We start from the raw sequence: 25,288 nt of genomic DNA on the forward strand, positions 1-25,288 counted from the left end.
TAATCAGAGTCTTGTCATCTAACCTCCCGGTCACTCTGGCTAAAAGGTTCAATATAGTCATGTCCTCACATGTCTTTCAATGGAAACAGATAGGGACCCCGTAAGAAAACAAAACAAAACAAAAGCAAAATCGTTGTCATTGAGTTGCTTCTGACTCATGGCGATTCCATGTGTATCAGACTAGAACTGTGCTCCATAGGGCTTTCAATGGCTGATATTTTAGAAGTAGATTACCAAGCCTTTCTTCCAAGGTGCCTCTGGATAGACTCAAACCTCCAACCTTTTGGTTAGCAGCTGAATGCTTGCATCCCTCCAGAGACATAGAGCACAAAGTAGACCATACACATAAGGGGAAGAGTGGAGGACAGAAGGTTGGGCAGAATTTTGGAGAAGGGACAGGGAAGTAGCTAGCCCTGTGTGATGCTCCCCACATAGGGGGAAAAACAGAAGGAAAGAAATGTTATGGAAAAGGGTGGGGGACTAGGCTGTGTACAGGATCACAGGGGAGAGCAGGCAAAACTGGCTTGAATAATGCAGAGGGTGAATCAGAGAACAAGTGAGATCACACATCCTCATGGCCAGTCTAGCAGGGCACAGAAACGAAAATCCCTCATGGCAGGCGACTTTTGCCCTCAAATGTTGCTGTGACCAATTACCTGCCTTCGTAGGTGTCTTGGGGGCAGGTTTCTTTTTCACAGTTGCATCACCTGAAATGAAGAAGTTCACAAGTTAGTTTTTTCTGTTCTGTAGCTGTTAAATCCTAGAAAGATAGAGTCTTGCCCGCTGCCCTCTCTTTTAGGGAAAAGTCCTCATTCTAATATCTTTCTGGAGATTTCCTTGCTTCCTCCAATAGTCAACTTCACAATCAAATATTGGTTCTCAAGAGGAATTTTGGAAGGTTCTTGGAGCCTTCAATAAGACTTTCAAAACTGTACAAACCCGGATACAATCCCAAACTCACTAACTATTCTCGCTCCCTAATTTTCCGGAAAGTCAGAAAGGAAATGATGTCAGATAAACCAACTAAAATTAGCCTTTTGTGTGGGTCCAACCCTCTCAGACTTTCTTTGGATCTCAGACTGTGGACTGGCTTCTTACATTTTCTAATGTTTGTTGAATGAATGAATGAATCAATGAACCAGCTGAAAGTCGTCTTCTCTCTCTACCCTCACTTTCTCCAGATAATGCAAATGGGAAAATGACCCAAGTAGCACAGTTCTGCAGCACAAACTTATTAATTTCACTAAACAATTTGCTATTGTTGTTAAGCGTCGTCCAGTCGGTTCTAACTAATACCATGTATAGAATTTCTGAGGAGTGGCTGGTGAATTTGAGCCACCGACCTTGTGGTCCAGTGCTTATCCTATAGTGGCATACCAGAACTCCTATAGTATGGAAATATGCAAAAATGTCCTCAGCTACCTTCAAAGCTGTTTTCTTCCTTCTTTCAGGACTTTACTCAAATGTCATCTAACCTCATGAAATGAAAACATATTTCACATAAACACTTGTTTGTAAGTATGTATAGTGGCTTTATTTGTAATTGCCCCAAACTGGAAATTACTCAAATATCCTCCAACCGGAAGATGATGGACAAACTGTACATCCATACAATGGAGTCCTACCTAGCTAAAAAATAAAGGAATAAAGTACTGATACATACAATGAGCAACAAGTGCAAAATAATTCCATTTACATGACATCTGGGAAAAGGCAAAACTATAGGGACAAAGAACAGATTAGTGGCTGATAGACTTGGGGTTGTGGGTAGGACTGACTACCAAGAATAAGAGGACCCTATAGGTCTTTCCAACTCTTGGGGGACAGGGAAACTATTATGAGGCAATCACTATCGGCTTGAAAGGCACTAATCAAGGTCCAACCTTAGTAAAGGTTGACCTTAGAAAGGAAGACAAGCATGTGAGACAGAAAAAGTTAAGAAAAGGAAAAATAAAACAGGATTTAGGGGGCCAAATAAGAAGGAGGTACAAAGTACACTGAAATTTCTGACTTAGGTCAAAGGGAAGTGTTTAATGATGGGATATGGAGTTGGGGAGTGAAAGATGAAGAGCTTGGTATGGTCATGTGAATTTGGTAGATGAGAGAACTGTATGTGTGTTTAGGGTAGAAGGCCAGGATTGGAATCTTAGAGCGAGATTGGAGGGGAATGGAAATGAGAGATTTCAGAAACACTGAATTATAGTGGAAGCTATGAAGATGGGTCAGTTCTTTTGGGGAGGAAAGACTACAACCAAGGTCTAGTCCCAGGAGATGCTCATAAGGAGGAGCTGGACTGAAGGAGAGGGGGTATGGGAGAACTCAAAGAGGTCCAGGGAGGGTGGTCACTACAGCCTAGGGGTGGGGGAGAGGAGAATGGACTTGGGCAGTGGGTGTGACTAGCGATGAGTGACAGCTGAAGTTTGAGAGGGTAGGTTCAGTGGGATGGTGTGGTCAGAAGTTACTGCAGAAGAGACTCTTGAGGAAACGGGTCAACTTCCCAGTCAAGAATTGTGGAGGTGAAAGGACAAAGAAAAACAGAATTACATAGTAAGGAGCTCTGGTAGCGTAGTGGGTACGAATTGGGCTGTGAACCACAAGGTCAGCAGTTTGAAACTACCAGCTGTTCCACGGGAGAAAGATGAGGCTTTCTGCTCACGTAAAGATTTACAGCCTCGGAAACCCTGTACAGGGTCGCTATGAGTCGGAACCAACTCCATGGCACATAACAACAATGTAAGAGAAAATGCCAAGCTAAGACTTCTTCCAGGTGAGAAAGAAGAGTACACTTTTGAAAGCAAGAAGTCAAGATTTAGTGGGGAGGAAGAATGTGAAAGTGGTGGAGGAAAAGAAAATCAAGGGAAAGCCAATTCCCTTTGGAACAGAGACAGGATGGGCTATGGAACTACCTGAGCCAGGAAGTCCCTGCCCTTATTCCTCCAGGACTACTGAAATGAGAGAGAAGACAGCTGTGGATAGAGAGGTCCTCAAGTGAAGAATGAAAGCCTTTTTTCCAGAGCTAGGATCTGGTCCCCTCTGGAGCGGGAAGACCATTGTTCAGAGGAGTTGTGTGGAGGGCTTAGGATGGGCTGGAGTGGGATCTGGGGAGTGAGACAGTTTGACAGTCTTTGGGATAATGAGCTAGGAGTCAGTAAAGAAGTAGGAAGCTGCCCAACATGAAATCTGATGAATCCAAAGTTCTGTCCTACACTTGGAGGCTTGGAATGAACTTCATAGAGGACAGACTGACATTTCTCTTTTTGTGTTACAGTTAAACAAGATTTAAGGCCAATTTTTAATGTTGTTTTCAAGAAATTTGAATTGGTTAGCATTTGAAATTGGTTTGGTTCCTTATTAGTAAAGACAATTTTAAATGATAACAATGATCTGTATCCTATTCTATACATATTTTATAGGACCATCTGCTGAGTTCCATGAATTACATTCTGGCTCACATGGCTAAGCAGAGTCATGTGATTCTAAAACGTGGTCTTTCAGAGAGCTCTGAGCTTGGTGAGCTGAATGTCTAAGCCACGAGCTCATCATCTTTTCACATTTATCTTTTACATCAACCAAACACAAGCAAGGAGCTTTACACTGTTACATTTTATGTATCAGCAGTGGATTCACATAAAAGTCTAGAGATCTTGATGTAGCTGAGCTAGATAACCTGGTGCTGTGGGTTAATGCGCTAGACGAAAAGGTCTATTTGAACTACAAGGTCGGCAGTTCAAGCTCACCAGCTGCTTCTCGGAAATCCTATACAGGGTTGCTATGGGTCAGAACAGACTCAATGGTACTTAACAACAAGTATGAAAAGCAAAAACACAAGATGCCATTGAGTCATTTTGATTTGTGTGATCCCATACAGTGAGACGGGAACTGTGTTCCATAGGGTTTCCCTTTCCTTTTTTTATTCTGAACATTTTATTGTGGTTCGGGTGAAGTTTACAGAGCACATTAATTTCCGACTTAACAATGTATGCACATTTTGTTTGGGGACATCAGTTCCCTCAATGACACAGCACTCTTCCCACTTTCTCCTTAGGATCCCCACACCCATTCGCCACTGTTTCCTGTCTATTCCTGCTTTCTGGACTTTGTGGGCAGATGCTGCCCTTTTGGTCTCATATGGCTGACTGTTCTGAGAAGTATGTTCCTCAGAGATGCTACTGTGTTCTTCACGGGCCTGCTTACTGTCTGGTTGAAAGGTAATCCCAAGGATGGGTCTCAGTTACAGGCTTGAAGGGTGTCTAAGGGCCATAGTCTTGTGGGGGTCTCCACCACTCTCTATCATCCATAGGGTTTAGGGTTTTCAACAGCTAATTTTTTTTTCTTTTAAAGTAGATCACCAGACATTTCTTCTGAGGCATCTCTGGGTGGACTTGAACCTTGAACTTTTTGTTAGCAGCTGAATGTTAATCAGTTGCACTACCTAGGACTCCAACTCTCAGTATATGGCTGCTGTCATGGGTTGAATTGTGTCCCCCTCAAATATGGAGCCCTGGTGTGGTGCTGTAGGCTAAGGTGCTGGACTGCAAGGTCGGTGGTTCAAACCCACCAGCTGTTCCTCAGAAACCCTATACAGTGTTGCTATGAGTCAGAACTGATTCAATGACACTTAACAACAACAACATACTATTTACACATACTTTATTTGGTTGTGGTGTGCCATGGAGTTGGTTCTGACTCATAGCAAGCTTGCATAGGGTTTCTGAGGTTATAATTCTTTATAGGAGCAGAAAGCCTCGTCTTTCTCCTACAGAATGGCTGGTAGTTTCGAACTGCTGACCTTGAGGTTAGCAGGCCGACTCATAACCACTACGCTACCATGGCTCCTTGTTTAATTCTTTATGTTGATGTTGTTAAGAGCTGTCAAGTTAATTCTGACTCATAGCAATCCTGTATAGGGTTTCCGAGGAGCGACTGGTGAGTTTGAACCACCGACCTTGAGGTTCACAAAGACCTTGAGGTTGAGTGCTTATCCTATGGTGCCACACCAGGATTCCAACATAGTATATATAGTACATATTTTGAGATCAGAACCCTCTCCCATTAACCCTTTCCCCTAAACAATCCTTTGCTTCAACTATTTAGTCTGCTACGCTGCTTGTCAGTTCAGCTTTATATCTACCTCAGACCCTTCATGCTGTACCTTGAGCTCCTTTCCATATTGAGGACCTCAACAGAGGTGACGTTCTTGCTGGTCAAGGTGCCCCAAATCTCAGTACACCCTGGCTCACTAACTAGTTTCTTCTCTGGATTAACCTTTCCTATTATCTTATTATTCCTGTCAGTTCAGTTTTGACTTAACATTTTCTCTAACACCCCAAATTTTTGTGTGCCAGTCACTGTTGGAAAGGAATATCCAGCAAGACAGATGGACAGAAAGAAAGGAAGGAAGAATGCAACCATCCTTACAAGTCCCATGACAGGATCAGGCAAGGTGGACAGAGCAATATTCGGCTTTTTTCTCACTTGGTCTGCTCTTCTGAGGAGGAACTTGGTCACCTCCAACAGACAGTGAGCCCCAGAGCACCCCCTATGCTCATGAGAGCAAGCATCCATACAATGTGCTCTCAGGCTCAGACCTCTCTTCTGAGCTCCCATCCAACTACCTGACCATCATCTTGTCTCTCTTGTAGATGTTAGGCAAGTACTGTGAACTCAACACTCAAAAAATCCAATCAAGGATCTTTTCCTGAAACCTAGTTCTCTTTCTGTTTTCACCCAGGGCCTTCTTCTTACCCAAATCCATTCACTAACACTTGTCCATTCCATCTACTAAATACCTACTCAGTCTGCCGCTTTTACACATCCCCATTATCGGACCTCAGGTCCTCTGTCCTCACCTATAACAGACCTGCCACCCCTGGCCAGACTGAAGCATCTCATATATAATCAGATGTCACTCCAATGCTTAGAATTCTCCAGTGGCTGTCCAATACCGCTTGAGATCAAGTCCAAACTCATCTTAGAAAAGCTTTCAAGATCTGTCCCCAGCTTTCATCTCTGGTCTTCCGTTTTGATGTTGCATTCATTTTGAGGAATAGCCACCCCCATCCCCACAATACTCATTATCACTAGTTGTCAAAACTGATCACCTAAGTTTCAAAGTGATGGTGATGTTACTGGTACATGCATCACATTTTGGGCAGCACTGCTCTGTACTTTATACTAAATCATGGTCAGATTCTGCAATGCCAGGTTGGTATCTCAGCTCAAGCTGAGATCAGCATGTACATCACTGCCAAGCTTCATGCCCCTCCTAGGTCCTTCTACCACAGAATTCCTCACAAGCCATTTCAATTGCAGACATCCTTCCCCCTTGTACACATATCATGACTGGCTCTCTGAGGGAGAAACAGTATCTACCTCATTCACCTTCTGTGTCTCTAATGTCCAGCACAGGGCCTGCCATATATTTGATAAGTAGCTATTAAAGGAATGAATAGAAAATCTATGGAATCCCTAGGGAACACCCCACTCCACTCTGGCTCCGTTGCTGAGAGTTACAGCCCTAGGACTTGAACATTTGTGCAGCTTACTATGTAAAAGTTGAAGACACCTTGCTCTTTCACCTCCCCAAGCAAAACTGTTACACACTGAGTTTTCTGCTCTAATGTTGGGAGACTGAGGCTGGAAGGACAGAAGTAGCTCAATAAACAAATCACGAATTAAAGAGTCCAGGAAAGCTGGAGGTCAATCCCTAATCATCTAGGTAGCCCATCCTTTGCATCTGCCCCAGTCTGCTTGAGCCCAAGCCTTAGTTGTAGCCCAGCGAACTGTCCTTCTGCCCTGGGAGGAGAAGGTCAGCACTTCACAGAGGTTTCCAGGATGTTCCGTCTAAAGGATGTGAGTACCTCTTGTCCCTGTCTTTCTGACACCCAGAAATCAGCAGGGCAGAGAGACCAGAGCAAGCACTTGGAAGGAGATATGTCTACAGAGCCTGAAGGTGACTCTCCCAACCAACATAGGGAGAATTGGGGAGCTGGTCCTGCAGCCTCGGGTACAGGGAGGTCCTGGGGCTCGCCTCTCTGGGGACACTTCCCTTTTTAGGTAGTTGACTAAAAATAGACACCAGGCTTTCTGTCAAAGGCTCCTAAAGGTGACTCAGCTTTGGGTTAAGTGGGAAGCCACCCCATGAGCTTGTGCCAGTGCAGGAGGTGACAGTGGAAATCCGGAGATGGAAGGGTAAATCCAAATGGTATGTGCTGGGGTGACTTGGCCCCTGGCACTTCTGAAAATAGTGTTTCCATCTCTCTAACTCAAAGAATTCTGCACTAATGAATTCATACAATGTCAACATGGTAGTTTTGAAATGCTCTTTGAGTTTGGGGAACAAAAGGAATTCTGAAGGGGCAAGATCAAGCGTGTAGGGTGGATGGGGTTAGATTTCCCAACAAAATTCTCTTGGGACAGCCCATGCTACCCTTGAAGAATGAGCAAGTGAATTGTGGTGATGGAAAAAAATTCCTCGGGGCAACTTTTTTGGCCTGTTTAGCACCAGTGCAGTCTTCTATTTTCTTAAAACTTCTTTCTAATAAGCCCCCTGAGATCTTCTTGTGTCCTTTGAGAAAATCCATCAAGATTCCCCGCATTATAATCACAAAAACCAGTCACCATAACCTTCAAAGCTGATCTTTCTTCCTTGAATTGAACTAGTTCAGCAGACCCCCTCAGAAGCTACTATTTTCATTGACGCTTCCTGGTGTGGCACTGGACTACTGAGGGCAAGGCCGGCAGTTCCAACCCACCAACAGCTCCTTGGAAACCCTACGTAGGGTTGTTATGAGTTGGAACCGACTTGACAGCACTTAACAACAACGACATAAAGTGTGTCCTGGTGTGGTGCTGTAGGATAAGTACTAGACTGGAAACTGCAAAGTCGGCAGTTCACGCTTCAGAACCCTACACAGGGTCACTATGAGTCAGAAACTATAATTACAGGATGAGGACAAGTGTATTACTGAGAGGACTCATCTGCAACCATCCACTGACCAGAGATGTTTAAACAGGTTTTGTTTGGAATAATCCCTTACATGAGGACAAGTGTATTACTGAGAGAACTCATCTGCAACCATCCACTGACCAGAGATGTTTAAACAGGTTTTCTTTGGAATAATCCCTTACATGTATGACTGGAATCCTAATAGCAATATTTTTGACTTACTGACATATGCCCATTTAGGGACCAGGCATTGGACTGGCTCTGATGCTCCACAGATGGACAGGGTCTGGTTCCTGTACCACTTGGAAGCTCATGTAACTCTTTTCTAAAAGCTCACAACACATACAGGCTGATAGAAAGAAGCCCTCAGTCTGTGACCAAACTGACATTTCTTGTCTATATTTTGTAAGAACATTCTTTAAGGCAGCATGTGCCTTCCTTCACAGAAAATTCTCAACAGCTTCCTTGGCCATTCATAGCCCCTTGAGCTGAGATACCCCAAATCTGCTCTTATGCTGAAGCCCTTCTTCCCATTAGGATGTTTTCATGTCTGTGCAACCTAAACTATGCTAGTAGCTCAGAACCCTTCACACACCAGAAGATATGAAAAAGAGGTCTTGGTCTTCCCTGAACTGGGTCAATCAAAAGCATTCCATTGAATGACATGCTGTCAGAGTTGGAAGAGCCCTGGGGTCAGCCAGAGAAACTCCCATTGGACAGATAAGGAAGGTGGCTCTAGAGTGGCAAATGGCCATATGTGCAGTTAGTGGCAAAACCAAGACCTCTGTCTCTTGGTTTCGACTCCAGTGATGTTCTTCATGCACAATTGTGGCTGAGTACTGCCCCAGATCCATCACAGTAAATGGACTTTTAAAGGGCCAACAAGAGGTGACTGCCTTCCACTGCTTGCTCATCTCAGGTTGACAAGTCTTGGATACCTTCTTCCCTGGGGCCTATGTCCTCTGTCCTATCATTTCTCCAAAGGTAGGAGAGGACCACTGCTCCAAGAGTGCTGGGATTAAATCTCCATCCAGAGGGGAAGAGAAGTCATTGGGATAACTGGCAAAAAATTGAATATAAGCCATAGATTAAATGATACTGTTGATTCCCTTACTTTAATAAATGTATTGTGGTTATGGTCCAAGTAGATACACGATGAGATATTCAGTGGTAAAAGGCATGATGCCTTCAAATTCTCCTTAAATTATATTCATATGCTGTTTGTTGCTAAGTGCCATTGAGTCTGTTCTGACTCATAGTGATCCTGTATAGGGTTTCTGAGGCTGTAAATCTTTTCAGGACCAGAAAACCTCATCTTTCTCCTGCAGAGCAGCTAGTTCCCCCAAGCTTGTGGTTCGCAGTCCAGTGCTGATCCTACAAAGTCATATATAACTACATCTAGAGACTCCTGATGTGGCACAGTAGGATCAGCACTGGACTGCGAACCACAAGGTCAGCAGTTTAAACCTACCAGCTGCAACTCAGAAATCCTACACAGGGTCACTATGAGTTGGAACTGATTTGATGGCACTTAACAACAACAACAACACAGAGACTATCTGGTGGTGGTGGTTGTGTGCCGTGGAGTCGGTTCCAACTCACAGTGACCTTGTATATGGTTGCCGAGGCAGTACATCTTGAAAGAAGCAGAAATCTCATCTTTTTCCCATGGAATGACTGGTAGTTTCGAACTGCTAACCCTGTAGTTAGCAGCCCAGCTCGTAATCCATTGCGTTACCTTAGATACTATCTAGAGAATAATAAAAGAAGGGAATAAATCCACATACAGCCAACTGATTTTTGACAAAATACCTAAATATATCGCATGGGGAGGGGATAATCTCTTCAACAGATGGTGCTGGCAGAAATGGAAAGCGACATGCAAAAGACTGAACCAAGACCTTCACCTCATATCTTAAACAAAAACCAACTCAGCATGGATTAAAGACCTAAATGTGAGTCCCAGAATTATGAAGGCCATCAATGAAAAACTAGGGACAAATGCGAGGGCTCTAATTCAGGGAATACGCAGACTACCAAACATTTTGAAAACTACACAAACAAAAGTAGACAAAATAGATGATTGGGACATACTAAAAATTAAAAATTTATGTGCATCAAAAGACTTCACCAGAAGAGTAAAAAGGGAACCCACAGAATGGGGAAAAAATCTTTTGCAACGACACATCAGATAAGGGATTCATTTCTAAAATACAGAGGAAACTACAACACCTCTACAAGAAAAAGACAAATAACCCAATTAAAAAATGGGCACAGGACATGAACAGACACTTCACTAAGGAGGAGATCCAGGCAGCCAACAAACATATGAAGAAATGTTCACAATCACTAGCCATTAGACAAATGCAAATCAAAACAACAATGAGATACTATCTCACACCAGCAATAACAGCAAAGATCAAATAAGTAGAGGACAATAAATGCTGGCAGGGATGTGGAGACACTGGGACACTCCTGCATTACTGGTGAGATTGCAAAATGGTCCAACCTCTCTGGAAAGCAAGATGGCACTTCCTCAGAAGGTTGGAAATAGAAATACCTTATGATCCAGCAATTCCTCTACTTGGTATCTACCCACAAGAAATACAAGCCATAACATGAGTAGACAGATACACACCAATGTTCATAGCAGCACTATTTACAATAGCAAAAAGATGGAGACAGCCTAAATGTCCATCAACTGAAGAATGGATAAACAAACTGTGGTACATACACACAATGGAATACTATGCTACCTTGAAGAGCAACAAGGAAGCTGTAAGCTATCACATAACATGGATGAACCTTGAGGACATTATGTTGAGTGAAATTAGGCAGTTGCAAAAGGAGAAATACTGCATAGGACCATTACTGTAAAAGACTAAGAAAAAGAACCCATATTGAAGGGGTGGTGGTGAATTCTTTACTGGTTACCGGGACGGGACGTGGGGGTCGGGTGAGGGGAGGGAGGGGAAGGTGGAGCACAAGGTAGGGAATAGACACAGGATAGTTTGGGTGCTGGGGAGGGGGGCAATCCACAAGAAGGGGGAGGGGAATGGAAGAACAAAGCGGATGGGAAAACAATTAGGCAGGTTTGAATGGGCTAAGTGAGACAGAGGTAAATAATGATGTATGTACAACCTTGGAAAAACAGGACTCTGGGATACAGGGATTGAGGCATGGTTGGAATTTTGAAAAGGTGGGAAATAATGTTTTAAGATGCTTGGCTGTCTTTTGAATCTTGATTTCCCTGGCATACCATTATAAAATAGACACTTGATGGGGAGAGAAAGAATAGCCAGAAATATCACCATAGAAAGCTTGTAAGTCCATCTTCAGCCTATAACTGATTGGAATACCTAAAATGGGGCTACAAAGTGCCCAGTGAAGGAGGCTTCCTGACTAGTCTCTGCATTATATAAGACCATAGGTGGAATTCTGAACCCCATCCAGAATCTTCTGAGGTGGGAAATTTCCACTGGAAAGGACAAGCAGATCAGCCTGGAGTGGCTAGAAGAACAGGAGATACTTCTTGAAAGAAAGACCAACAGGAAAAATTAAAAACAATAATGGCAGTTCGACTGACTACTACAAGAACAAGCAAGCTGCTCAACCAGGAGACATCAAGGCAAGCGGTCGCGTCCCCTCAGGGCAAACCCCCTTCCAAGACTGAGACTCAATGGGAATACACGAGCAGACATGCGCTCTGAGTGGTGACCACGTTGGTCACTGATAAGGGAAAGTGAGGGAAAAACAACCAAGAAGCTTTGCACTAAGTCCAACCACGCTCAATACACTCCTATGAACCCTGGTGGACACCTGGTTGGCCAACAGTTTGGCAAGACCTGGAGACTCCTGGGCCCAGAGACAGTGACATAGCCACAGAGGACTAGAGTGGAGAGTGAAGCATCCAGCTGATAAGGAGAGAGGGCATATGCACAAGAACACCCACACTTGCAGATAATACCCACTTGACCTGGCTTCAATGGCTGGATGATCAGAGCTCAATTAGAAGAAGAAAGAAGAGGAAAAAAAAGAGTAATCTGATACAATTTGATGAACTTGACCTACACCTATGGATGCAGTAGCTCAAAAGAGGGAACAAATTTTTACAGTGAGGATCATTCCCACCACCTCAATACACAGGGTAGACAGGGATGGGCAACTTGGACATTGACTACCCAAAATGGGGGTGGGGAGGCTATAAAGGCAAGAAGTGACTGGCTTACAAGAAGTGACTGACTTACAAGAAGTGACTGGCTTACAAACTTTCAAGAGGGAGTCTAGATTCAGAGTGCATGGAGGAAGGCAGAATCTCCACAGAGTAGTATCCAATCTGTCTGGGTGGGACTGATGAAAGGAGATGTGGATAGCACTCATGTGGTACAATAGTGAATAATTACTATCAGGACTGACTGTGAGGGTCAAAATGTAAAGGTGGATGTTGTGTAGCAAAAGGAGGGGAGTGATTAACTTTGCAGTTCAGGAGCAGAGGTCCCTGGGACCATCAAGGGAGAAGAGCGGAGTGCGGGACCCTACCCAGAGAAGCAGTGATAACAGAGATGGAGGTAGAGATGATGACGCGGAGAGATGGAGCGGCTGGGGACTCTAGACCCAGAGAGGGAGCAGGGCTGTGTGCTGACGACCTGGGCAGGCTTGTGGGGTGTAACATTTGGTTGGCTGATGATGCATGAGGGGATTGTAATCATGGCAATGTAATGATATACAGTAGGATGAATGTAAAGCTAATGTTCTCCCATGTAAACTATCACATAATTCACAATAAAACATTAAAAAAAAAGGAAGGGAATAAAATGTAAACAATTGGTGAATCAAAGTAAAGAATGTACAAGAGTTCCCTGTATTTTACAATTTTTCTTTGAGTGTGAAATTATATAAAAATAAAGCTATCATAAACAACAACAAAAAATCCATAATCAAAAAGTTCCATCAATAGGCATGCTGCAAATACCCAGACAGATCTCAAGATACAGGGAAGCTGCCAGCTTCGCCTAGCTCTAAAGACAGCCAACTCTCCTCCTCCTGCTACCTACCACCTCAATGGGTACCCAGGCCTGTGTGGACCACACAGCGTATGGCCTTGTTATCATGGCAAAATGCAGGGTATCGTGAGTCAAGGTTAGAACCACAGTTCCACACCTTACTAGCTGTGAAACCCTGGGAAGGGCAATTTCATTCTCTAAGTCTCAAGTTTGATCATCTGTAAAATGGGAACAACAACTATTTTTAGCAAGGATGCACAAGACTTTTCTAAAGTAACATAGATTGACATCTGATATGCATCAGGAGACCTGGTGGCACAATGATTAACTGCTTAACTGCTAACCAAAGCTTGGCGGTTCGAGCCTACCCAGTATCTCGGTGGGAGAAAAATCTGGCAATCTGCTTCCATAAAGATTAAAACCAAGAAGACCCTAAGTGACAGTTTTACTCTGTCACATGGGGTTGCTATGAGTCAAAAACAACTCAACAGCATCCAACAACATGTGTGAGGGGGCTTCACAAAGTGTGTGGTACAATTCCACATTATCTTTTAATTCCATTTTTCCATGAACTTTTTGAAGCTCCTTTGTATGTGTGACCAGTGATGAACCCTGAATTAGGGGCCTCCACAATACTCACTCAAGCATCCGGGCAGTTTCTCCTCTCTTATCCTCCCATCCCCCAATTTTTGCCCTTCAACTGAACCTGGTTCAGAGTTTCCCTCACTCTGAAATCTTCCTTTAAATACCCACACTTCTTTCCAGCAAGTGTGAGTTAGTTTCTGGCAAGTTAACTTGTACTTCTGTCAGTTTTCTCTCATTCTGCACCTGACATCGGGGCACATTGACTAGGGTCCCCGACAAACTCCTCAGCGCTCAGCAGTGGCTGTGTTCACAGGGGATCTGAGGCCAGAAGGGTGTTCGCTTCAGAAGAGCTGTGCACACTCACATTTGACAGCTCTCTGACAGGATGGAGCACCCGAGCTGGGGAAAGGAGGGACCTGGCCATGGTCTGTTTGACAAGTAAATCATTTGGCCAGGAAAGATGGATTTTCGGGTTAAATTAGGTACTTCTCAGCTCTTGACCAAAGTTAGTGTACATACACAGCCAGGTCACTCTGGGACAAGATCTCTGGGATTTCTCATGGAATCAGAGATGATTGGAGCTAGGACAGGCAGCGCTGTGAGAAAACGGCAGGTTGCAGAGTTCTATAGACTTTTTCTGTGGAAAAAAATCCAACCCATGTATTTACATGTTGTTGTGTGTCCTCCAGTCGAGTCTAACTCATTGTGATCATGTATAGAGTTTCCAAGAGCAACTGGTGGGTTTGAACTGCCAACCTCGCAGTTACCAGTTCAATGCTTATCCTACAGTAGTCGCTAATTTATGATATGGTCAAGTTATGATAACCACCTGTTTGTTTTTTCAATGTTAATCTTATGGTTAGAAATATGTGCTCCACACAGTGTCAAAATATGTCTGCATGTTTATATGTAATGTTTCTAAACCTCAAAGACAAATAAAGGTACTGATAATAAAAGGCAATAAAAATGAAAACTAAAATAAAATAAATGAGGTATTCAACAATGTCAGAATAGACTAGGAAGGAGTCTTGGAGTGGAAGCCCATAGTAAGTTGGGATTGCCTGTGTATGCAAATGCACAGAATAAAGGAATTGTGAGTGGTTTTGGGGGTGGTGAGTGAAACTGGGTCTTGATGAAAGAGAGATCTCATTTTCTACTTGATCTATTTCTATTGTTTAAAATGTTTAAACAAGGATGCATTCACATACAACTTGTATGAGTTGTAAATAATAAAAATGACCCTGTTGTTGTTGTTAAGTGCCATCAAGTCAGTTTCGACCCATGACGACCCTGTATAGAGTGTCCGAGGAGCAGCTGGTGAGTTTGAACCACAGACCTTGTGGCTCAAACTGACCTTGTGGTTGAGTGCTCATCCTACAGTGCCACACCAGGACTCTAGAAAGTGAGAAAACAACTTGGGTGCAGACTTAAGAAGACACCTCATTCATTTCTTCTTGTGGGAGCCTCAGTGGGTTTCTGAGTAACAGGAGCGCTTGGGTATAAGCAGGAAGACAGACAATTGTACCTGCGCTCTCTGCCCTAGAAGGCCATGGGGTAGGGGCGGGGGCTGGGTAGCTGGGCTAGTGTATGGATACAAGGTGGACATTACTCTAAGTGGAGTGAACACACTCCCATTGCAGGGGGTACAGAAAGACGACTGCAAGGAACCCTGGTGGCACAGTGATTAGAGCAGTCAGCTGTCAGCTGAAACGTTGGTGGTTTGAACCCACTAGCTGCTCTGTGGTAGAAAAATGAGGCAGTCTGCTGCTGTAAAGCTCTATCACCTTGGAAACCATATGGGACAATTGTACTGTTCTTATAGGATTGCTGTAAATCTGCTCACCTGAAATGAGTTTGGATTTTTTTTTAGACAACTGTGGTGCAATGGTTGGCTGCTAACCAAAGGGTTGCTAACCAAAAGGCTGGTAGTCTGAACCCATTCACTTGCTCTGCAGGAGTAAAACCTGACAACTTGCTCCCATAGAGATTGTTATTGGTGTGGAGTGCTGTCGAGTTGGTTCTGATCCATAGTAACCCTGTATAGGGTTTGCAAGGAGTGGCTGGTGAGCTTGAGCCACCAACTTTGTGATTCAAACCAAATTTGCAGTCCAGCGCATTAACCCACAGTGCCAGAAAACCCTATAGGATTACAGCCTAAATAATGACATGGGTCACCAAGAGTTAAAACAGACTCCAGGGCACCTAATAACAATAAGACAACTGTAATTCAAATAAGGAAGCTCTTTACACAGATAACCAAACCAAACCAGTTGCTGTCCTGTTGATCCCTACTTGTGGAGACCCCATGTGTGCAGAGCAGAGCTGTGCTCCATAGGGTGTTCAAGGTTGTGACCTTTTGGAAGATGGCCCGGCCTTTCTTCTAAGGTGCCTTGGGGTAGGTTTGAGCCACCAACCTTTCAATATACAAGCAGTGCCTACTGGAAGTGAAACAACTCATGCATTTCTTTGAGTGCGTTTTCTAGGGAGAGGAAGCACCTTCCGCTAGCCCTCCCCCTCCCACTTAGTAGTAACCAGGACTGAGCCCCAGGCTCTGCTCCCCCTTGAAGATGATGCCTTCCAGCCTTGCTCCCTCCCTATAGAGCAGAAATGAGTTACTGAGCTACTATGAGAACCCTGGCATGAGAGGGGCCCTGGGGCAGTTCCACACTGGTGCTTCTCAAGACTTGCGCAGGTGGCACGAGGCTTTCCTCTAGAATAGCTAGTCTGCACCCTGACTGCTGGGATGCCCTGAGAAGCTTAACAGCTAGCTGAAACCTGGATCCATCCCTAGATATCCTGATTTAATTAGCCTGGGGTGCAGCCTGGGCATCTGTGTTTTCAACCCTGCCCAGGTGAATCGAATATGCAGACAGGCTCCAGAGCAAGTCCTGTAGAAGTGAATGATGACAAGTTGATTGGGGTTTTCCACAGTGTTCTCTCCTCCAGGGCAAAGAGCCCAGCTCCTGTCTCTGCTCCTTGTCTCCAGCTTGTTTTTCTCCCGCACAGCCCTCCTCTGACCCCACCTCACTTCTCCCAGGATCCTATTGGAATGGATGAGCCTGAGCCAAGGGCAGAAGACTACTAGCCTTCCAGCTCAGACACCAACTACTCTTGCTTCTGCCCCAGGACAGATGAACAACCATGTCACATCCTAAATTCACGCAACCACATGGTGCGGGTCTAAAGATACCAATGTCTCCTCTGCTCAGAATTCCCCAAAACTAATGTAGCTGGAACCCAAGTAATCGTTTTAGAAAACAAGAATACTAGTCCATTCTTACTTCATTTATTTTTAGACTTGTTTATGCATACCCAAATATTTATTAAATGTCCACTGTTGGACTCTGAAGTTCTCCACTTAGGTTGAGTATCTATGAGGAATTATGACTCCCATTTGGCTTCCTGGACACTCTAAAAGCTGAGCATTCCCTTGATGGCCTGGCTTGCATATATGCTTAAAGAGCCCAAATTCTTCATTAGGAAGTTAGATACATTGCTTTAAAAGAAAACGAAAACAAAAACAAAAACAAAAAACAAACAAACAAGAGGTAGAAAACAATGCCTTGTAATGAATGATAAAAGAGACGAAACCCACAGCCACTGAGTGTATTCCAACTCACAGAGACCCTGTGTTTCTGAGGTTGTAAATCTACGGGAGCAGAAAGCCTCATCTTTCTTTAGAGGAGCAGCTAGTGGGTTTGAACTGCTGATCTTGTGGTTAGCAGTCCAGCGCTTGTCCTATAGGGCCACCAGGGCTTTTTGTTAAAAGACAAGTTGTCTTCAGATCAGACAGCTGGTTCAGTGACTATCGTCTGTCAGTATGGGTATTTAGAAGCTTGGTATTTGTTTGATTTAAAGGTTGGTGGTTCGAACACAGTGGCTCTTTGAGAGCAAGACCCTGCAGTCTGCTTCTGTAAAGTTTACAGCCTCGAAAACGACTGTCCTCTGTCACAAAGGGTGGCTATGAGTTGGAATTGGCTCAAAGGCACCTGACAACACCACCTGAGCAATGTTTTCAACTGGGGAGAGATTAGAGAAGCTCAGACAGGGGTCCTGGTGAGACAGGAGCAGGAGGAGGCAGAGAAGAGATGTACCATCCCACCCAGGCTGCAGAGAGGATGGTGGAGATGAGGGTGTTGAGAAGAGGCAATGGGCAGGGTGTTCAGGCGCTCGATGGGCACTGTGGGGCAGGAAGCAGACTTGGAGGAGCTAAGGAGAGAACAGGGGCCTATGATCCAGCCCTCAGTCATGGGGTTCTCTACTCCTGCCTTTGCCTGGTAAGGTGGAAGGAGAACTTACTCTCTGTTCCGAGCACAGTGGGAAGAGAACTCTTGGCTCTTCGGGATTTCATCTCTGGGGCCTTGGCATTCTCACTGGCGGGAGCATCTAGAACAAAATAGGTAATAACAAACATCAGTCAGTTACGGTTGCCCCGGGAAGTAAGCAGAGGAAGTATCTCTATCAAAATCCCATCTCCATGAAAACTGTACACCCCCCTTTTCCTCCCATGACTGCTGAGCAGAACGGAGGCCTGAGGTTGCTGCACCTGCTCCCTCAGAGCACCAAACAAGGAGTGCCGACTCCACTGGGCCTTATAAATCAGAGCACAGTCTCCTGGGAAGAAGGATGATCAGGCTGTCCTGAAATAACATCACTTGGGGTAACTGGCAGAGCTGCGAGAGCATTGTCTTTCCTCTGCTCACTTCTTCCCCATCATTTTCTTCCTTTGGGTTTTACTCAGGCTAAATGGTCTGGATTTCCAAAAACTGACTGTGCAGAGAGAGGTGTGTCATATGGAGGAAGAAGGGCCAGGGGTCCAGCATTTGGGCTTTTGGTGTCTGATTTCTTAGACTCCATCCCACAGATGGGCGCTGACTCCATGACTCCAGATCAGATGGAAGGGCAATGTGCAGGCAGCAAGCATGCCTCTTCCCCTGAGCTGAGCCCTGCACCCATTTTGGAGACTTCTGCTCCCATTAGTCACCAGATGCTGTTAAGTCAATTCCGATTCACAGCCACCCAAGGTGTGTCAGAGTAGAATGGCACGCCATAGAATTTTCAATGGCAGATTATTCCAAAATAGATTCCCAGACCTTTCCACAATTGTGCCTTTTGGTGGACCCGAACCTCCAACCTTGCACTTAGCAAGTATGTTAAATATTTGCATTACCCAGGAACTCTGCCCCAAAGCAGACCTAATGAAATCCTGCATCAGTAGCTACTGGGCAGAAAATTCTGAGATGGTGCAATTCCTTAGGCCTGTACGTTGCCACTTTCCAGGCTAATGGAAGAAGTGTGGATGAAGCCAAAAACCCCCTCCCTTATTGGTACAGCAGGGAGCCATCTCTCTGAGCTCCAGGAGACTGGTTGAGAAATGGGATAAGCAGCTGGCTGAACTGCTATCGCTGTGTCCCAACATTTTGCCAGCTTTCCTCTTCCTCACATCCCAGCAGTCTTTGGTGACAGTACTGGGAGGGAGGCCCCTTCCTGTCTGTCCTTTTCCTGCTCCTGAAAAGAGGAAGCGCCACAAGAGGAAGGAGGGTGTGGGACTTTCCAGCACAGGATTCGCCACATTCCTGTGGCTTGGCTGGGGAGGAAGGGCCATCTCATTGTCCCACCTGCAGGACTGGGTAGATAGGCTGCTAATGGAACTCCTGCCACGTTCTCTCCTGGAGCTTTACAAGGTGGGGTGGGGGTGGGGGTGGGCATGAGGAACACAGGACAGAGGGACTGGGGATGTGTCCTACCCTGGCACATGAAGTCTCAGAACACCCATATCCATGCATTTCTCCTTCTTTCCGTTAAAGAACTTGGCTGCTAGCAGAAAGGTCAGAGGTTCAAATCCCCCAGCTGCTCCACTCAAGAGCGATGTGGCCATCCACTTCCATAAAGATTTACAGCCTTGAAGCTCCTGTGAGGTAGTCCCATTCTGTCCTAAAAGGTTGCTATGACTTAGAATTCACTTAATAGCAACGGGTTGGATTATATGGCTCTGGGTCCCTTTCTTTTCCCAGAAAGTGGATTTGCCCACATAAATTCATCTACACATGATCATTTCTCAGGCCTTAACACCTGTTGTACCAGGGGTAACAGCCTTGGCTATTAACTGCATGGTTGGAGGTTTGAGTCTAGTGACAGGCATGTTGGAAGAAAGGCTTGGCCATCTAAGTCTGAAAAGTCAGCCATTAAAAATCCTGTGGAACACCGTTCTACTCTTACACACAGAGGGTAGCTATAATCAGAATCAACTCAAGGTCAACTGGTTCTAAAGATCAGTCAGGTTTCCTTCCTATCCTAATGCCAGTCCCCTGCCAGGTTGCCCAGGGATGGAGGCCTCTTGTGGACATTGCCCAGGCTTGGTGGCAGCTCTGAGGCAGAACGGGGCATCCTGTTGGGTCTGTGGGAACGAGTCACCAGAGACATTTAAAAGTCAAGCACTTGTTAACTGTTGTTGTTGTTGAGTACCGTGGAGTCAGTTCTGACTCATAGTGACCCTGCACAGGGTTTCCGAGGCTGCAAATCTTCACGGGAGCAGAAAGCCTCATTTTTCTCCAGCGGAACAACTGGTAGTTTTGAACTGCCCAACCTTGAAGTTAGCAGGCCAATTCGTAACCACTAATGATTAAGTGTCGAAGTTCAGCATATGACAGGGGAAGGAGTGGGGGGACAAAGCTGGAAGAGATCTTTTTAAGCAGTGCTTGATAGCCCAACCCTGATGCCCATTCCCCACTGCATGTCATCATTCTTCTGGCACATGCCTTGAGAGCAAAGGAGTACCTCAGGGACACAATCAGTGCCCGAGCACCAGATTCCCAGTAAGGAAATGGAGGGAGAAGCAGGTATTCACCAGGGATAACGACATCCTAACTGCAGAAAAGATGTCAGGCCAATTAGGTCAAAGTGGATGGTTCCCTGCTGTATATTAGCAGTAGCAGCAGGTCCTGGTTTAAGTGGTCGGGGTTGGGGTTTGGGCGTCAATATTTTCTGATGCGCAGCCACGGTCAAAAACTCCTAGTTTCTCTCAATCTCTGTGTGATGTGTTTGGAGGTAGTGGTGGTGGTAATGTGGGGGAAGGTTGGTGATGGTATCTGAAAGTACACTGGGGTGCTATGTTTATAAGTTTCCTTCTCCTGAGATCATCCGTCCTTCAAGACAAACACTTCTGACAGTCACTGATGACAATTTAAAGAAAGGTGGCTGGAGCGTTTGCTTGTTTGCCGCTCTCTTTTTAATGGAAGGGTAACAGAGGAGTCCTGGTAGTGGCGCTGTGGGTTAAAGCGCTAGACTGCAAAGTTGGCTTGAACCGAAAGGTTGACGGCTCAAGCTCACCAGTTGCTCCTTGGAAACCCTACAGAGGGTCGCTATGAGTCGGAACCCTCTTGATGGCACTTAACAACAACAACAAACAACAGAGGATATATGAGTCCTGGTGGTGCCATGAATTAAGTGCTAGGCTGCTATCCGAAAGGTCAGCAGTTCAAACCCACCATTGCTTCAGTGGAAGAAAAGAGCTGGCAATGTGTTCCTGTAAAGACAACAGCCTACAAAACCCAACAGGGCAGTCCTACTCTGTCTCATGGGTCACTGTGAATCAGAAAGGGCTCAATGGCGCCCAGCAACAATAGTACAGGATATGGAGAGTTCCGCATGCCTTGGGTTCAACACTCTGTTTGCTACCTTTCTCCTGGTGAGTTTTGGGGCATCAGAGGAAAGAAGACAAGGAAGGCCAGAATCGATTCCCTGAGTTCCTGAACAAGGAGGCTGAGACTGGAAGAAGTCCTTCTGTCCTGCTGGGGCTGTTCGTGGCTTTGCCTCCGGGCATCATCCGAGTAGGGATGGAAAGACAAGGGTTCTAGTTTTGGCTTTGTCATCGGCAATCTTGAGATCTTGGGCAAATAACTTCAGCTGCTCTGTATCTTTGTGCCCTTATCTGTACATAGGGAATGATACCCATTTTCTCTTTCGTATGGGATGAGGCTCAAAGGAGAGAAAGCATGTAACAGTGCTCTGGAGAGAAGAAAAATGATCATTTACCTATTTACTCATTCATTCTCCCCATTTATCAGATCCCTTCGTGCCACCCTTCCCTTTCCAAATCTGCCTTAAAATTCTGTTTTTGGTGTCTGCATCTGTCCTCAGCTTTCAATGCGGGGTGGCCATGTGAGGATACTCTTGGAGTCCTGTTTTTAGAAAAAGTTCCCTTGCACCTTATCTTTCCATCTGGCAGGAATAAAGGGGCTCAAATTTCCCTGTCAGTCCAGCACCTCCCAGGCTCAGTGGCCCCCTTTTCCTCTGGAGCCCCGCCCCACCTGAAGTGCAACACCAAGGGCTGTGCAGGCCCTGGGGCCCCGCCAGGGAGGCTGAGTGCTTGGACCTCCGTGAGAACCACAGCAAGGAGTGGGCTGGAAGGACCATGAGCTTAATCAAAACCAGCTTTGTGCTCACACGGCTGCCCAGAGGATAAAAATAATAGTAATAAAGTTGAAGAGCAGCTTGTATTTTCTGTCTATTTTCATCATTTTTGTGATGAAATTGAACTCCATTTCTAGATCTAGGCCCCAGGGCTCCAGTCCTTTGCTGGCCGGGATGTGCCCCCACAGAAGTGTGGGGTAGAAAGATTAGAGGTGTGGGGAAGTGGGGGGCTGACAGTTGGAGAAGGAAAATGTCTCCTTATATGGACATTGCCTCACCCTTCCCACTCTTGGGCTAGCTCTGTACTCTAGTCCTTCAGGGCAGCCTTTTCCGCCCCCCTGTCTCCCCAAGATGTTGATTTCCTGGACTTTGACCCCAGGCAGGGAGAATGAGGTCTTGGGAGGTTGCTGGGAGGGGCCCCCAGCTTCAGTAGTCCCATGTAGCTGCAGGGCTGAGAAGATGACCTGTACCTTCCTGCTCATACATTAGGATCAGAGAGAGATTTCTAAGTGCGGAACGGAGCTCCTTTCTGGCCCTGCTCTTTTGTTGGTATTGTTATTGTTGTGTGCCCTTGAGTTAGTACCGAATTATAGTTTCCCTGTATAGGGTTTGTGAGAGCAGCTGATGGGTTTGAACTGCTGACCTAGTGGTTAGCCATCCAGTGCTTATCCTACAGTGCCACCATAGGGCCTGCAAATCCTGGGGTAAGCTTCTGAACTTTTCAGAAGAGTCACACACATCAATAGAAAAGGGGGACTGAGTGAGGCAGAAAATAATAGCTGACATTTACTAGGTAATTATTATGTGCTGGACACTATGCTAAATACTTTATATGCTCGTGTCAGGTTGAACCGTATGTGTTTGCTAATATTCAAGTGTTTTGAATATTACAAAATGCAATTTTATTTAGTTCAACTGTGGCATTGTAGGATAAGCACTGGACCGTAAGATTGGTTTCAACTGCAAAGTCAGTGGTTCAAACTCACCAGTTGCGCCTCAGGAACCATTTGCTATGACTCAACAGCACTTAACAACAATACAAATTAGCTGCTCGTAAAGCTCTGGTAGCGTCGGGCTGCGAACCTTAGGGTTAGCGGTTCGAAACTACCAGCCGCTCCGTGGGAGAAAGATGAGGCTTTCTACTCCCGTAAAGATTTACACCCTTGGAAACCCTGTACAGGGTCGCTATGGGCCGAACCCTCTTGATGGCACTTAACAACAACAACAACAATGATACAAAGAACAGACTTTTAAGAATATTGCAAGACTGAAACCAACAAAGCTGAAGTCAGCTCAATGACAATCAGAGCTGCCAGCGGCTACAGTGGAGTGGAGGCAAGACTTGGGTTTGAATCACCACCAAGTTAATTACTGGGTCAACCTGAGCAAGCAACTCATGGCTTACTTTCTCCCATTGTTAAAGTCACTAAGGCCCCCACTGTGGCAACACCAATGGCCAATGTCCAGACTCATCTTACGCTACTAAGCAGAAACAGTTGACACATTGTCCAGTTCTTTCTTCTTGCAATTCTCAACTTTCGACTTCTGGGACATCCCTCTCTCCTGGATTTCTTTCATTCCTTCCAAGTCTCCTTCAAAGACTATCCTGCCCCTGCCTCTAATGGTTGGAGTTCCTCTCTCTTCCCATCTCCACCCACATTTACCTCATTCAGTCTCAAGGTATCAAGTGGCTTCTATAATGGTGAGTGTGGTGGTTTAGTAGGATAAACACAGGACTGCGAACCACAGAGCTGGAGGTTTGAGTCCACCAGCCGCTCCTTAGGAGAAAGATTTATGACCTCGGAAACCCTATAAGGGTCACTATAAGCACAACCAACGCCACAACACTTAACAACAACATAATGTGATGGTTCATCATATCCTCCTCTAGCACTGACTTCTTTCCTTTACTTAAAAAACCAAACCCACTACCATGGAGTTGATTCTGACTCAGTGACAAAATCATTACAGGAGCAGACTGCCTTTCTCCTATGGAGCAACTGAGCTTGACGTTAGCAGCTCAATGCCTAACCTGCAGTACCACCAGTGTTCCTTATGGTGACACTATTGTTGTTGTTGTTAAGTGCCATCGAGTCTGTTCTGACTCACAGCGACCCTGTATAGGGTTTCCAAGGACCAGCTGGTGAGCTTGAACTGCCAACTTTGCAGTTCAAACATCTTTGCAGTCTGGCACATTAACCCACAGCACCACACCAGGACTCCAGGACTCTGATTGTTGTTGTTGTTGTAAAGTACTATCGTGTCGGTTCTGACCTATAGCAACCCTGTATAGGGTTTCCTATGTTGTTGTTGTTATGTGCTGTGTAGTCAGTTCCGACTCATAGCGACCCTACACAGGGTTTCCGAGGCTGTAAATCTTTACGGGAGCAGACTGCCTCATCTTTCTCCCACGGAACCGCTGGTAGTTTCGAACTGCTGACCTTATGGCTTGTAGTCCAATTCGTAACCTCTACGCTCCCAGAGCTCCTATAGATCCCCCTAAATACCTGTCTGTGTGACACACCCACTGGGATGTCTATTGTTGTTGATGTTGTTGTTGTTGTTATGTGCCGTGGAGTCGGTTCCGACTCATAGCGAACCTGCACAGGGTTTCCGAGGCTGTTAATCTTTACGGGAGCAGAACGCCTCATCTTTCTCCCGCGGAACCGCTGGTAGTTTCGAACTGCTGACCTTATGGTTTGCAGCCCGATTCGTAACCACTACGCTACCAGTTGATAGCTGCCATCAAATTGGTTCCAACGCACAGTGTGACCTTTTATGTAATAAAACGAAACAGCACTCAGAGCTGCACCATTCTCACGATGTTTGAGCCCACTGTTGCAGCCACTGTGTCAATCCATCTCCTTAAGGGTCTTCCTCTTTTTCACTGACCCTCCACTTTACAAAGCATGATGTCCTTCTCCAGGGACTGGCCTCTCCTGATATATGTCCAAAGTACATGAGATGAAGTCTATGTAGTTTGGAATGTCTAATGGACATGTTAACCTCCACATGTACCAACTCTTGATCGCTCCTAGATCCTGCATTCTGAGTTCAGTAAGCAGTCCCACTGCTGACCTATACTCCCCATGAAAACTAACTCATCTTTGAGTTTCTCTCTTCATGTCCAGAACATTAGCATATCTGATCAGCTTATCATCAAAATTTATTATGAAACTGATCATCTCCACCTCTTCCACCATTTTACTGAGTCTAAGCCACCACTGACTGTTGCATGGTCTATCCTAGCAACCTTCCAACTGGTTTCCCTGCTCTCCCTCTTACCCATCCTTGGTCTAGCCATCACCTGGCCACCTCACTAGTCCTTTAAAAATGTGAA

At 45.4% G+C, this 25,288-nt stretch overlaps 1 protein-coding gene across 5 annotated transcripts in view; it reads right to left on the reverse strand.

The window, feature by feature from the left end:
• Positions 1-25,288, reverse strand: part of MYLK (myosin light chain kinase) — a 318,431-nt gene that overhangs the window by 58,383 nt on the left and 234,760 nt on the right. For all 5 annotated transcript variants that reach the window (XM_006869368.1, XM_006869367.1, XM_006869366.1 and 2 more), the window contains 2 exons: positions 17,836-17,922; positions 657-707 (listed from right to left, as the gene is read on the reverse strand). In XM_006869368.1, the coding sequence (XP_006869430.1) occupies positions 657-707; positions 17,836-17,887 (103 nt within the window). In that variant the 5' untranslated portion in view covers positions 17,888-17,922. The remainder of the gene's footprint in view (positions 1-656; positions 708-17,835; positions 17,923-25,288) is intronic.

Source organism: Chrysochloris asiatica, unplaced genomic scaffold, assembly GCF_000296735.1.
Source record: "Chrysochloris asiatica unplaced genomic scaffold, ChrAsi1.0 scaffold00130, whole genome shotgun sequence".
NCBI classification, from domain to species: domain Eukaryota; kingdom Metazoa; phylum Chordata; class Mammalia; order Afrosoricida; family Chrysochloridae; genus Chrysochloris; species Chrysochloris asiatica.